The sequence below is a fragment of the Terrapene carolina genome, unplaced genomic scaffold (assembly GCF_002925995.2).
Source record: "Terrapene carolina triunguis isolate 2854851 unplaced genomic scaffold, T_m_triunguis-2.0 Scaffold110, whole genome shotgun sequence".
NCBI lineage: Eukaryota > Metazoa > Chordata > Testudines > Emydidae > Terrapene > Terrapene triunguis.
Genome location: NW_020664461.1, coordinates 641,530 through 656,842, shown reverse-complemented (window position 1 = coordinate 656,842; position 15,313 = coordinate 641,530). Strand labels below are relative to the sequence as shown.

General features: G+C 40.1%; 1 protein-coding gene across 1 annotated transcript in view; it reads right to left on the bottom strand.

Moving 5' to 3' along the window:
• Positions 1 to 450: 450 nt before the first annotated feature.
• Positions 451 to 15,313, bottom strand: part of STIL (STIL centriolar assembly protein) — a 28,912-nt gene continuing 14,049 nt past the window's right edge. The window contains exons 10-17 of the mRNA XM_024194329.2: positions 14,542 to 14,651; positions 13,507 to 13,621; positions 11,933 to 13,012; positions 10,191 to 10,356; positions 8,989 to 9,214; positions 5,570 to 5,762; positions 4,812 to 5,068; positions 451 to 2,205 (exon numbers count right to left, since the gene is read on the bottom strand). Of these exons, the coding sequence (XP_024050097.1) occupies positions 1,374 to 2,205; positions 4,812 to 5,068; positions 5,570 to 5,762; positions 8,989 to 9,214; positions 10,191 to 10,356; positions 11,933 to 13,012; positions 13,507 to 13,621; positions 14,542 to 14,651 (2,979 nt within the window). The 3' untranslated portion in view covers positions 451 to 1,373. The remainder of the gene's footprint in view (positions 2,206 to 4,811; positions 5,069 to 5,569; positions 5,763 to 8,988; positions 9,215 to 10,190; positions 10,357 to 11,932; positions 13,013 to 13,506; positions 13,622 to 14,541; positions 14,652 to 15,313) is intronic.

Sequence of the window (15,313 nt, the reverse complement as noted above, 5' to 3'; positions counted from 1 at the left end):
GGACTTCAGCAGGAGCTGGATCAGGCCCTTGGTCCCTGTTGACCATGACAATTGATTGCTGTTCTTGGAGTCCTGAGCAGAAGCTATGCTGCAGGTCAGAATTAACAGAGCTCAGGAAGAATTGTTCTTACAGGGTTGGAAAGCACCTGATAAAAAGTAGGTAGAGAGGTTACCATTAAAGTCAGTACATGAAATGCCATTTAAGATTGTAAATAACTTAGTAAGTGAAGCTAGTGACAACAGCCAAAATATTGAACCAAAAAAATCTAAAAGCTCATTACAGAAATGGACCAGTTAAAGTAAGAATGAATAATTTATTAGATTCATGAACTCAACAAATGTATAAATCTTATAGGATTAAAAAAAAAAAAAGGCTATTTCAGTAATGCACTCCAGAGTGTTGATGACAGGTTAATTTACATATTAACACAGAAGAACAAAGTAAACCAATTAGTTTGCTTGTCTTTATTGAACTCAAGAGTTGTTAAAAAGTTTGAAAACCATGTGAAACAGCATACTTGCAATTTTACTTAAGGTTAGTCACTCGTTTAACAATTAACTGTGATTGCTATATTGTAAGTGTTTTAACAAGGATTAAACACCACATCAAACATAAATAAGCAACAGATCAATAGTCCAGTTTTGTATCATACGGATTTGCTTGGCCTTTTATGATTAACATGTACTTTTCAAATAAATAGACACTCATTCAGTAGAAAAAAACCCACAAAAAGATATAAACATTGAGTGCTAATTTTACTGACGTCCTTCTTCGGTTTTCATGATACATTTAATGTCTATTATATGTGCAATTGTGGCTGAATTTTAAATAATTTTATACTAATTAAAGTCAAGGTTATGCTTTTCCACATACAGTAACCCTGCCATATGCTTGGGTAAACTTTAAAGTCAGTGCGTTCATTCTATTTGAGTTTAAACTCTCACCTATACATTATACCCTATAGCTCAATGTTGGCACAAATGTATAAAAAGGTCAATGATGCTTTAAAAAAAATACAAGAATTGAAAAGTTAAGAAACAGGCATCATTAAAAATATATTGGAGCACAGCTTATGTCCAGACTATTCTGAATTGATTGACCTTTTGGATATTAAAGATGTATCCAAATTGTAAACAAAAGTACGTATGTTCTTTAAAATCTGACAGCCAAATCCCTGTCAGCTGAGCAGCTGGTGGACCAACACTATCACATGCTCAGTTTTGTTAGTCCTTTGTTGCCAAGAAAGCTAAGTAACCTATAAAGGCAACGTAATCATTGGCTTCTTCTAATCTTGTTCAACCTTGAGAAGGCTTCAAATCCAAGAAGTGCTGGTTGCCAGTCTTTTTTTTTTTCCCCCCCCTCAAGAAAAGTTTCAGAAGAGCTTTGGCAACTGTCTGAGGTGCTTTACATCGAGAAAGGTACCAACTGAACTCATGCTGTCTGCCTGATTTAATGTCTCAAGCGTGGGAGTTCGTAGATTTTCAGAGAAGATCCGAACATTTCCTAGGTTCTCCCTGTCAGGTTGCTGAGTGAACTCTACGTTCCCAGCTACGAGTTTGGTTTTTGGCTTTAAATCCTTCAGAATCTGCTGTGAATTCTCATGTGGTTGATGTAGTATTTTTGGAGGAAAGGCCTCATTTGTAATATTTCTCAATACAGGACCATCGGATTCTGACAAAGAATAACTTCCAGTTGATTCCTTGTAAGGTTTCAGGTTAATGGATAATCTATCACAAACTCCTTCAGAAGATTCTTTCCAGAAGTTAAAGCCCTCCAACATGGGCTTAAAGTTAGTCTCTAACACATCTTCACTCTTGCTAATACTAGAGATGCTGCAGTTCTGAGTTTGCAGCTCCTCTTCATCTTCACTATGGTCACTGCTTTGTAGGAGCCCGTATCTTTTCATGTACTTCTTGGTTGCAAAGGACATATTGTTTGGTGAAATTAAGCTAAGACCCATCATGCTCTTGTCCATATTTGCATGTAAAAGGTTTTGGAAAGATGAATCTTCAGGTTTTTTTTCACTTGTGTGACGGAGAGAAAGCTGCGTCAGTTGACTTTCACTTAGATACTTGAGTGCTATTGCATTTGCCTCCATACTCAGATCAACTCCATTGGGAGTTAACCCACTCATGCCGACATTAACAAATGACATGTAGTTTAGTCCAGGGACCACTGCTTCAGGATTTATGCAGGCCAATACGCTAAAACACAAAGCACCGAAAATTAAGTTAATTTAGCTTTATACTGTGTGCATGTCATTTCAGAATACCAACACAGTGAAGTGTATTTCCCCCCCTCCTAAACTCGCCGAAATATCTGGCTTTTAAGCACGCTATTTGTTCACATAATTAAACACACACCTCACATAGTAAGATTGTGTGTCTTACCTAATGGTATCTACATTACAGAAAAAGATCCACTAGGGCAGTGTTTCCCAAACTTGGGACGCCGCTTGTGTAGGGAAAGCCCCTGGCGGGCCGGGCCGGTTTGTTTACTTGCTGCGTCTGCAGGTCCGGCCGATCTCAGCTCCCAGTGGCCACAGTTCGCTGCTCCAGGCCAACGGGGCCTGCTGGAAGCGGCGCGGGCCAAGGGACGTACTGGCTTCTAGCAGCCCCCACTGGCCTGGAGCAGTGAACCGCGGCCACTGGGAGCCGCGATCGGCCGGACCTGCGGACACGGCAAGTAAACAGAGCAGCCCGGCCCGCCAGGGGCTTTCCCTACACAAGCGGCGTCCCAAGTTTGGGAAACACTGCGCTAGAGGATTGAGAATAAACCATCCCTGATCCAATGCTGATCACAACTTCGGTAGTGTAACATGGTGACAGGAAGCCTCAGGCAGGCTTTAGGGCTTTGTATTTTAAGACCAACAGTTCAATATGCCACTTGGAAACTAATTAATAGTTAGTTGATCCCTACCCAGAGATGCAATGTGTCCTAGTGGTTAGAGCACTGGCCTGGGACTTGTCCAGGGTCACCCAGCAGGTCAGTGACCAAGTTACAGTACTTCTGTGTCTCAGTTTCCCCACCTATAAAATGGGGATCATATTGGACTCTTTCGTGATTGCTTTGAGATCTACTAGTGATAAGCGCTATGTGAGAGCTGGCTATTATTTATATGTTGCCATGTAGCCCAATATTTTTATCCAGCTGGAAGACTGCCTCTGTTGTAAACCAGTAACTGGTTAAGGATTGCTTTTTTGTCTCTATGGCAAAATAATGCCAGGACATCTAGAGATTTTTCCAATATACCCATTTCCAAAAGCCTGAAAAGGGAAGTTAAGAGACTTTTATTGTTACTGGGAAGGATATAGTTTTTCAAGAGCTCTTTCAGTATGTGAAGGAAGTTCACTCTTTCCTGTCCTTGCTCCACTAAACTCTTGTAATGTCTAATCCTAAAAATACACGGTCAAGACAAGCTCCAAGATACTGGTGCTCATTACTGCATCTATTACAGGCTATGTGCTTCAGTTTAATAAATCCAGTTTCCTCAATATCAAGAGATTGAAGGCATCTATGTACTCTAGTGATACGTGTAGAAAGATGAACTTGTGAGAACATCTTTTGGCTCAAAAAATAGACCACCAAAAAATAAGCAGGATGAGCCTGGTTCTCAGCTTGCTCCCTACTGTGATGCAGACAACTGTGAAAGAAGATCTCGATCAGCCACAAAGATGACAGGAGGGAGGATTTTTCGTTTTTAAGAGGTATATCAAGAAAGGAGACCTCTAGTTTGTTTTATAGTATCACACCTGTTAGCATGTTAATGGAACATATTAACAGAACACAAGCTTGAGAGTGATGGTGGGGAAAGTTTGATACAGCCAGTAATACAGGCTGTCTTAAACTTTGGTAAAAGCACCTGCTGCAATGCAAGTTAGAACAATTCTCAATTTTTTTCCTACTGGGGAGAAGTTCTTGAAACAGACATCTCCTCCCTGCCTGCCTGCCAGCCACTATACCTTCTTTGCAGCAGCCAGAACTCTTAGTTTACATGAATAAAGAAACATGGTCACATTAAGGACGCATAAAGATGAAAACAAAGCTTGCTTTAATGCAGCTGGGTTGGCTCCTCGGTAATCTTTATCTTCCCACCCTCCATTTTTAATCTGTGTCCTCTCCATGGGTTCAGGCCTGTACCTCTTCTCATTGCCTCCAGTTCCCCACTGCTCTAAGCTCTCCATATTACTTTATTGATTGGTTCTGTCCTCATCTCATGTGTTTGCTGTCCCTCCAGTTTTGATCTCAGGCACAAGTTTGATGACAACTAAACTTACACCTGTGAAATACAAGACAAAGGAGGGCTTGAAACAGCCCCACAGCATACAGAGATGCTTGATTTTACTTTAAATGTTTCATTGGTTAAGAAAGCCTCTAGCAATCCTTAGAGTTTTGCACTGGGATATATCTAGCAGCAAACACCACTCCTTAAAGAACAATGTGGTTTTTTAACCTGTGATAGCAGGAACACTGTGGCTAGCTAGATGCACTGCCCAATCCAAGTTTGAGAACTGCTTCTTTTTCTTAAAAGAAAAATTAGGGGGCTATCCTGTATCTAGTGCCTGTGTAAATATCTGGATGGAGTCCAGCTTTTCCCACCATTCTCTTCTAACAGCTCTAGTAGTGCCTAGCATGAACTAGGCTGAAGAGGTCAGACCAAGCTTGTGTTCCCTGTGCACGAGTATCAAAAACATGGTCCTGGAGGTAATGCATTAAGCCTTTTCTGCATCACTACTTGCTCGCTGGGGACTCTTGGTCCCTATTTGTCTTTCTATCTGAAGAGAACAAACAGTGAAGGCTAACACTTTACCTGGCATTCTCTACTTTGTGTGCATTTTTCTTCATTTTGTCAGGTGATTCAATTTTCACTCCAAGGTTCCTTAATTGCTTAAGGGTTGCACTAATCACACTATCTTTATCTGTCAGGCCTGGGTCAGATACTGAACTCCTTTCCTTTGGGTCATTAATATTCCGACATGTGGTACCATCATTGTCGACCATTGTTTGTTTTGTACATGGAGGATCACATTCTTCAGAGGATGACTTTAAGAAGTGGTTTACTTGACCCTACATAGGGGAAAAAGCACAAGCACATGTGGATCAACTAGTCAAGGGCTCAGGAACATGACAAAGGACTTTACTACAGAATCCGGTTATGTTTTATCTATGGCATATTTACTCCAAATCAAACTACCGTACAGCTAGATCTGAAAATAATTTGACTTGTTTGTCAGAATAAGTTAACTATTGGTATCACTAAATGTTGTGTATTAAGTGGTGTGCAAAAATAAAATACATTTATGCATAGAAGGAGTGAAGGGCAGAAGGAGTATTTAAGCCTCCAAGAAAAGCAAGTCACAAGCTTGCCTCTCTTTTGCACTGCAGAAAACATGAAGAGATGAGATGCATGTGACAACCGTACTCAGTTTCAGCCATGTGAAAGCCACAGTAGTGTATTGCATGGAGCCTATTCTGGTTATGAGAACACACTATGAAGGACAAGTGGCAAATAATTGTAAGATATGAAAGACTGCCAGATATTAAAGGGTTTGTGTTAAATACTTTTACCAATATATCCTGGTAAAACTTTTGATCATCGGATGGGTGTCTAGGCAGTGATGGACCAGCATGCTCAGCTTCTGGTTCATTTGGTGCCACCATGTGGTAGTTAGCTCCCTCCGTGGGTCCTGTCTGTAAACACATGCTAACACTTTCTTCCAACAGTGAATTTGGAGCACATGCTGGGGAAACTGGCTCATTTCTGAAGGAGACAGAACAATGAGTTAATACACCATTGATTTTTTACTTTGTTTGAAAGTAACCTATGAATCTAAATCTTGGAAAATTATATCATCTCTCCATTTCTCTTACTGTTCTCCAAGATGTCAAAAAGACTGGACTGGGTGCAGCAAAGAGCTATAAAAATGATTCAAAGGCTGGAAAAAAGTGCTTTACAAAGAGGCTGAAGGAGCTCTGTTTAATTTATCAAAAAGAAGATCAAGAGTTGACTTGATTACAGTATACAAGTACCTCCATAGGGGGATATACTGGTTACTAATCTACCAAAAGGAAGGGCACAAGAACCAACAGCTAGAAAGTACAGCAAGACAACTTCAAACTGGAAATAAGGCACAAATTCTTAAAACAGCAAAGGTGATTAACAGTTGGAACAAGACACCAAGGGAAGTGGAGGGTTCTTTGTCTCTTGAATTCTCTAAACCTGGGGAAATTCTGCCCCCAAAATTAAAAATTCTGCACACAATATTTTAAAATTCTGCATATTTTATTTGTCAAAATAATGCAATATAATCATGCTGGTTTCAATTATTTTGGTAATTTATTTAAACTACAGTACAATGGACGGAGAACGGGAGCTGGGAGCACTGGAGAAAATCTCCAATCCCCCGGCCTGACAGTAAGGTAGCTAGGTTTGACCCTTTATTTCTCGTTATTAGTCAACAAATAAATGCAGCCATATGCTCAGTGTTACATCATAGGCAACTGAAGAAGAGCAAGTGAGGCCTGGGGAATGAAACTCACAATTTATATTGGCTACTGACCAGCTCCAGAAAGGTCAATAGCAAAGAGTTCATGGAGCACATTTTGATAGGAAATTTTTTCAGTCCAAAAATTTAGACCAGGTCTAATCACTAAAGCACCATAAGCATTTATAAGGCTACTGTCCTTTACACAACTCTGGCAATGTAAAGGAGCCTTAACTTTTACACCTATTTTATACACAAAGAAAATGGGAACAATTCACTAAGCAGGCAGGCTGCTACATTCTGCTCTGCCTGACGGGACAGAGCCTGCCCCACTCCTCAGAAACACCCCAAAACCCTGCCCCTCCACACCGAACGTGCTGCAATAGTGAGCAAGAGGGACAGTCAGAGTCAGCCTCCCTCTCCCCCAGCGGTGATTTACATCTCTACCATCTGCTCCAGGCACCTAAACTGACCTGCCTGCAATGCTGGGGAGGGAGCGTGATCGCTCTTGTGGCTTCTTTTTGTTTCCCTGTCAGAAGCCATTTTTCTGCAGGGAAGCAAAGAAATCTGCGGAGAACAAGAATTCTGCACACGTGCAGTGATGCAGAATTCCCCCAGGAGTAAGTCTTCAAAGCAAGACTGAATGTTTGTCTGACAAATATACTTTCATCATGATGACATTGTGTTGCCTGTGTTACACAGGAGATCAGACTAGATGAACTAGTGATCCTCCCTCTGGCCATTTGTTTCACCTGCTGCATCCAAGTTTCCAAAATGTCAGCATTTTATTGCTTCTTCAAAGCCCTTAAGACTCTTGTTTGTTTGTTTTGCTCTTTAGTTCAACACAAAGCCATTTTAAACACAAATATTAGTGGCAAGTATTGTTACTGTGTTTCACTGTAAACACATACCGATATTTTCACGTACTTTAGTTTTAGAGAAAATATCAACCTGGCTGAAAGGATGGTATGTTCACAGTGCTACGCACTCAACTGGTTTCTATAATAAGATAAGTGAAGTCCAGACTGAAAAATTTCACTGTTACTGACATGAATAGGAGCTTCAGGGAAGAATCTGATTCCATGTCTTCACACATCAGAAAGGCAGATATGCCACAGTGAACTATCACAGGGCATGGGGAAACCACTGTATCTGGGTGTTATCTACAAATGTGTAACAGTTGAGGCCAGAAGGAATGATAATGCTGGGGTCCCAGATAGATCTCTGGGTGACCCCCAGAAACAAACATGAACGATAGCGGAAATATCGGAACCCAAACCAATCAACAGTGCATGTTGAAAGAGATAAGATTTAAATCATGTGCTGTGCCAGATAGTCAATGCAGGTTATCAATTACTGCAAGGAGAAGCAATTCATTATCCCCAGCAAAAACAAACAGGTAAAACCCAATGCTACTGTGCATTTTTCCGCTGAAGAAATCATCAAAATACTTCACATGTGTATAAAGCCAAGTTAGAAAACAGTGCTCGAGAGAGTTCTCTCTAAAACCAGCCATGTTAGAAAAGGACTGATTTAGTTAATGTGAGCATTGGCTCAAACTACATGCACATGCTACTCCCCCAATTCTAATTCAGAGCCCCCAAGTTAGTTAGAAATCCATAGTTTATCAGTTTAATGACTAACCTTTTCCCAGTATGACTATTTTTAGACATTAATTTAATCTGATCTGAATGGTTTGTCTTCACTTAGCTTTTTACACCTGTGAAATGTATTGGATCAGGATTTTATATTTATGTAGCTATCTGAAAATGAAAACATTTGATTCTTTATCAAGGGAAAAGATTGAGAATATCTATGCATGGAAAACTCTAATCTCATTCTAATACTGGAAGTGCTTTGAGTTAAATTCTCTTAACATCATTGTAAAATTGTGAATGGAGGTTTAAAAGTAATCGAAATGGCTTATTCTAGTGCCACATTAATAGATTCTATATTTTGACTTAGTACAGTGAGAACACAAGGGAAAAAAAGTCAGTGATTAGGTGTGAAACACAGAAGAATCCAGGGAGGTAATCAAGTCATATGACCTTCAACCCTCTAGTCCTGTGGATAAATCAGCCCCTGAGAACCGTAGGCAATTTTAACGCTGGCAGTGGAGAACTCATGCAGGAAAATGATAAGTATAGCAGTGTTTCCCCTTGTGATTTAAGAAGAGGATGAGAATATTGCTTGGAAGATCTCTGCAATTTTTTAAAAAAAAAGTTACCTAGGGGGGTTTTGCTGCCATCAGCTACAGCTGCCACCAAAGGTGCCCGACTGCCAAGGGCAACTATATTTGGTACATCTGCACAAGTGATTTTGGAGACAGGATTAAAGGCAAAAGGAATTATACAGAACATTTAGTTAAGTCAGATGCCAACCGACGAAGTTCTGTAAAAAAAGTCAGTTGCTTCTACATGACATTACTTAAACGGCGAGTGAACTAAACAGTGAACAAGTACTATCAACCCACAAACAAGATTTTTCAAATCAAATATTTACCCGAGTCCAGCCTGGTTAGTTCCTTCTTCTGCAACATGGCAACTTTCTACAAAGCTGGGTATGTCAACAGCCTTTAATGAGGAGGCAATACTTGTATTACTTGTATCTTGCTCAGTGTTAATAGAAATGCTTATATCTTCTTTAGATATTTCAGTGTCATCTTGTTTAACTGGACACACAGAGTCTTCTTGCTTTTCACATGGTGCATTCCAAAATAAGCTAGCACCTAGCAGAGGAAAATTAATGCAGTTTGTGATTTTAAGTTTCGAAAAGGTCATTTGTTTTCCAATACATTTATTCTCTACAGTTATACAGAAATAAAAGCCATTGCTGTGTTTGGTTTTATTTTCACTAGGTTTTTTTTTGCTTTTGTTTTTAAAATGACAAGTTCTAAAACACCGTTCAGAAAAATAAAAAAAAAATCTGAGGAAGCTGCCTTTACTTAATGAAATAATTGCGAAAATTAACATTGTTCTTCAATTTAACAGTGTTACTTTATGTACAATAGCAAATAAATGCTGCATTTTATTTAACAAATGAAACGACTAGATAGGAATACAATTAGTCTTGTATACCTCTAAATTCACTTTTGAAGAAAGGGATGTGCCCATCTGTAAGACTGTGGAGTTATCTCCCCCTCCAAACCAGCCACAACCTTGTAATAAAGGTTAATAGGACCAGATAGATACATTAGTTCATGGCCTACTGGCTTCAGTTGTGATACTCACTGACATTAGAGGGAGTCAATTTCCCCCTGAAGAAAGATAGGACATCAATACCTAGCATATAGTATTGGGGGGGAAATGGAGAACCTTAAAGGTGTCCTGGATAAATATCTGATAGTATGCCATACAGGATTAGAACTATTACACCTAAAGCAAGAGTATGTACATCATTTTGCATATAGAGAAAGGGACCAAAGTTATTGTGACTGAGACATGGGTTGAATACAAAACTGAGTCATGGGTTGAATGCATCGCCTTCATCTCCTTGTCAAGAAAAACTCCTGTCTGACCTTGCATGACAATTCCCAAAAGATGGGCCTGATTTTCTGAGGTGCTTAGCCCCTAACAACAGATTGACTATGACTAAAGGGGTGGCTGCTCAGCACTTCTGAAAATCAGGCACAAGTCGAAGCAATATTAAGAACGGGTTTATGTCATTGTCATTCTGAAAAGGAATAAAAAAAAAAAAGGTGTTACCTGTGCTTACAGCAATGCTCACACTTTTTCTCATGTGTAAACCTTGGGAAGATTGTGTTTCCATGGCAACAAATTCCAACTGCTTCTCAGACTGTAGGGCATTGTTACCTATAGTAGTTTTAGTAGAACAAGGTTGAAGAGTTTGTGCTTCCAACAAACGCTGGATCTGGAACAGTTATCAGGAGAGTATCACTTGCACTGCAAGTATAATAAATTCAGGACGCTAGTTGACAGCGAGTTACCATACCAGACTTTCATTACTGAAGATCTGGATTCAAATTCTGATTATGTTGCCATACAAGACAAGTTTAATGGTATTTTAGTTACCGTCAGAGAGTTTGGCATGATTTATAGGGTCTATTTTCAGCTTGGAATAGCAGGCAAATGAAGGTCACGCTGGCAGAACTACACTAAAAAGCTTTTATGTACCTATTTGCACTATGCCTGTTTGAAGCCCCCACCATTAGCCTCTTTTGTATAGCTCCTCCCCTTCCCAACGTGTTAAAAAACATCATTTAGGTTGCAAAGCTAAGTACATGAAAGCTTGGAAAAGCCAGATTTACCCCTTCTGCATCCATCCTGTTCGCTAAAGGAGGCCGGGGTACTGTGGAAAGACAGTACATGATCATGTGATTAAATATTGTGTCATAATGCATATGCATAAGGGAGCAGACTTAAGGTTTCACGTGCAACCAAAAATCTAGCATCAACCTTGGAGTTCTTATCTTTGCAATCTAAATAATATTCTTTCAATGTCATTTCCTACTTTGTTCTTTAAAAAACACAGAAAAATTCTGTTATTACTACAGTTCTTCCACCTTCCTCTTGCATCATCCACCGGGTTTGAACCCTGAACCTTCAATTTGACACTTGAACTACACTAGCTTGCAGAAGGAGGAGGCTATCATCCTGGGGGCCAGGCTGAGGAAGAGAATGGGCCATTGGTACCTCATGCTAAGTCCATGGTGGGGGAAGGGGATATAATCAGGAGGTGGGGGAGGAAGGGAGCCTGGCTTGGCTCCACCTCCTGTTGCTACAGCTGCTCTGGAAGCAGCCTGGCTCTTTAGAATGTTCTTGTTCAGCTACCATTTTGGCAGGCTGACATTTTCCAGAGGAATGCAAGGGATAGAAGGGAAATGGCAACTTAATTCATCCTGAATGGAATTCCATGGGACAACCGAAAGAAAAGCACACTTCCAACCCCAGTGCTTTGACCCTGCTGAATTTCAACAGCATGTTGCAAACAATGGAGGTATTCGTGCTTCTCAAAAAAAGGTCACACAAGTCTGTTATAAGCTATTAAGTTGCAAATTCGGTTATGGGGGAAGAAAACACATTAGAATGCACCATGCTTTCACCATATATTTATATTAATTCCAAACTAGTTCATGGCTCATTAAACTGTGCAGTTTACTTTCTGGATGGGTAGAGACAGCTATCTCCTAGTAATACAAAACAGTTTACTGAAAACAGAGCAAATATTTACCTGTGTTACTTGATTGTAATTCCAAAATAATCTAATTAGAAAAATCAAATGAATTTGCTTTCAATTTGCTTTAACAGAGACCAATCATCAGTAGAGCTGCCTACTTAGAGAATTGGGTTCCAATTTGACAGGATCCCTTATTCCAACCAAAAAGATAGCCATAACCAAGTTATTTTCATTAGTGTTATTTTTAGAACATATTTACCAAAGTGTATTTATCAGTAAGAGGGCAGAGGAGAAAACCTCCCAAACAAACCTGAGCTTGAAGTAATTTCAGCTGCCTGTCTTGTTCTGTAAGAATCCTGTAAGCATCTGGAGATAATCCCATCATTCCATTATCTGATTCCATTTTGGGAGCAGGTGCATGTGTGCATGCTGAATGTGCTGCACAAGATTGGAGATGGCAAGGGCTTGGATGTGAAGAAAGTCTTGACCCAGGTGATAAGCTGCTACCAAGGGGAGAACAATTCCCCATTTTCCCATTGTACCCAGGAGTTACAGAACTACTTGGGGTATGTATTGGACTACAGCAAATATTTGGACAAGTGACATTTTGATGGAAAACTGAATATGCGCTCTCTTGAGGAACATCAGATTGGATTTCTGCATGATTGGTGCCCATTTTAACCAGTCCTTGCCAAGCATTTGTTGAACTGTATTGGATATGTCCATGAAGTGGACAACCACATACACTGGCTGGACAGCAAGATGGCACTTGAGGGACAGGCATCTGCAGTTCTGTTGGTCTTCTTGAGTTCTGGTGTGAAAAAGCAACGTTGTACTGGAGAGGCTGTTTGGCACCAGGAGGCTGCTTAGAATTAGATGTTGAGGGTCTCGTTGCTGGAGGTTCCCCTTTTCTTTGTGTGGCTCTATCAGGATTTGATACAAGTCTTTCAGATGGCATCCTGGGTTGATGCACAGATGTATCAGGAGAGGGCCCACTGCGAGGTGTTGAAGGGGAAGGGGATGATGAAGAGGAAGAAGATCCAGAACTCTTTCTTGTTTGAAGGCCAATTCTCCTACAATTAGGCTGTTGCTGTAGTGGCAGTTGCTTTCCTCTGCAAGGTTTTAAAGTTGGAGTTATCTGGTTTAATTGGCTCGGTAACCTTCTCAATGAAGAATGTCTAGCATGGGTGCTGAAGCTTTGTTTATTGTTATCAAAGCATTGATTTTGGTATAATGGTCCTGTTGAATAGGTCTTTTTATTAGGCTGAGGTACCAGCAGTGGTTGATTTTTATTATTCATGGTCTCCATAGGCTGAGACAGTTTTGGTTCCATGAAGCTGCCATCAAAGACAAGGGAGAGTTCAGGAACAGAAGGATGGATCTTAGTAACCTGGATAGGAGACAGTTATAAGAGTGAAGTCAAGCTAGCTTGGGAACCATCATGTCACCTTATCTGATCTACATTTTTCATTTGTGTGATTGTGGCTTTTTGGGAATCTTGTAAGATGTTCTTACATTATTCCCAATTATTCACATTTTTCTGATTAAGTTATTTTTCCCAGCTGATCTGGCTCATAATTGTTTTTAGCTTTGTGAAACTGTTCCTAGTAAAGTACCAAGTTTATATATCACTGGTCTGGACTTAATAGCATTTGTATTGTACAAACAGAATAAAGTCATGACCACTTAAACCCAAGCTACCATTAATTTTTAGTTCTCAGATCACTTCCTCTTTATCTGTTAGAAATATAATATAATATCGGTCAAATATAGAATTCCTCTGTGTTCCCTGCCACACTTTTTGAGTTAGGAAATAGTCATCTATAATGTTTAGAAATGCCCAGAATCCCTGGATGACAGGCAGTATAGAAAAACTGAAGTTACCTGTTGACTCACTGGATGAGGACTTGGAATTGGTCTCGGAGATAAATCTTCATCTTCCACACCCGAGTCATGATCACTTACTGACAATTTGCTGGGGGAAGAGCCTTGAGGAGGACTAAAAAATAAAGAGACCTTTGTGTAACTTCTAATTTAACATGATAGGATTGACAGAGTGCATGAATCCTGACAACATTATCTATTTCTCACTTGTGGTCCATACCAGGAGATCTACAGAGCAGTACTGTTACTAGTTTGGAAGAACCACTGATAAACATCTCTCCTCTGACTGGCTAGGAAGTGTCAGATGGCAAAGAGAGATCTAAGGATCACAAAAAATGTGGAAAAAATAAATATCCCTTTCTGGATTATCATCCAGTTTTTAGCCAAAGAATCTTTGACAGATACAAGTATTTCAGATGACATTTTAAGCCAAGGCACTGATTTATCAGGCCCACTGTAAGACACCGATAGGGAAGGAAGAGTTGAGGAAAAAAAATATATAATATGGCTTTAAGCAGAATAAAAGCCATCTTATTGTTAGCTACAAGCTTTGATGGCAAGGTAGATTTATAAAATCCAAGATTCCGGCTATGCACATCTCACAGCTTTGACAAATAAGAAGGAAAAAGGCATTTTACGAATACAAGCAGTTTTCTGTTACAGATTTCCTCCTTGGACAACTGGAACTCACCAACACTAAGTGTCATACAGCACACTAGATGAGATCCATACTTTAGGAAACATCCACTTAAGTGTGTAAAAGCCTTTAATGCCAATAATATATCTAGTATAGGTACATGCAGGAGTTTCTCTAGAAACATATGGTCAACTTGTAGGCCTTATTACATGAAAAGCCATTAAGTTAGTTAAGGTGCAAGTGATCATTAATAGACTTTATGGACAGATAAGACCATTTTATGACCATCTAGCCTGACCTGCATAACACAGGTTAAAGAACTTCACCCAATAACAGATGTTGGGGAAATAGACTGTGTGTAAATATGAGAGAGAGAGAGAGAGAGAGAGATTCTTCACCTTCTAATGGAAAGATTCATGGAAACTTTGCTGAAGAACTCAGTTTCTGCATTTTGTTTTTCTGCATTCAGCTCAAATTGAATAGGGTGCTTGTCTGAAGGTTCAACATTCTGAAATTAAATAATGGGTTGCATTAATGAAATCTGAAGCAAGTCAGTGGCCTCCAACCTGCTGCCCCAATGTGCTATATAATGGCTATCAAAAACAGAAGAACGTTGTATTTGGTTACCAATTAAAAGATACGTTCTCTGTAAAATGCCCTGCAAATCTGCCACTCAAGTGTATGAATCAGGCTCATCACTACAGGGAGTCAGTAACGATGCCTCCCACCTGTCTCCCATTGCTTCCCCTGCAGCTCTAGAAGCAGATCTGGTGTGAACCATGAATAGTGAGCAGCTGCTGTCCCTCCTTGTTGTAGCTGCTCAGCAATTCCCCTCCTGGCAGCCTTCAGCATTGCAGGGGACAGTAACTCAGACTGTTCCCCTACCTACTTCCCTGCCAGGATGTAGGAGCCCTACTTTGAGCAGGCCAGGAGCTTGATTGGCTCTGCCTGAGCCCAGGGAAGAGTTAAGGTATTGACTGTGGCCCCTTAACCTTTCCGGACCTCAGGCTGAAAAGGTTGGATACTACAGATGCAATTTAAATTTCTTTGAAAATAGTACAATGAAGATATACTTATATTGTTGTATGCAGTGTTGCTGTAGCTGTGTTGGTCACAGGATATTAGAGAGACAAGGTGGGTGAGGCAGTATCTTATTGGATCAGCTTCTGG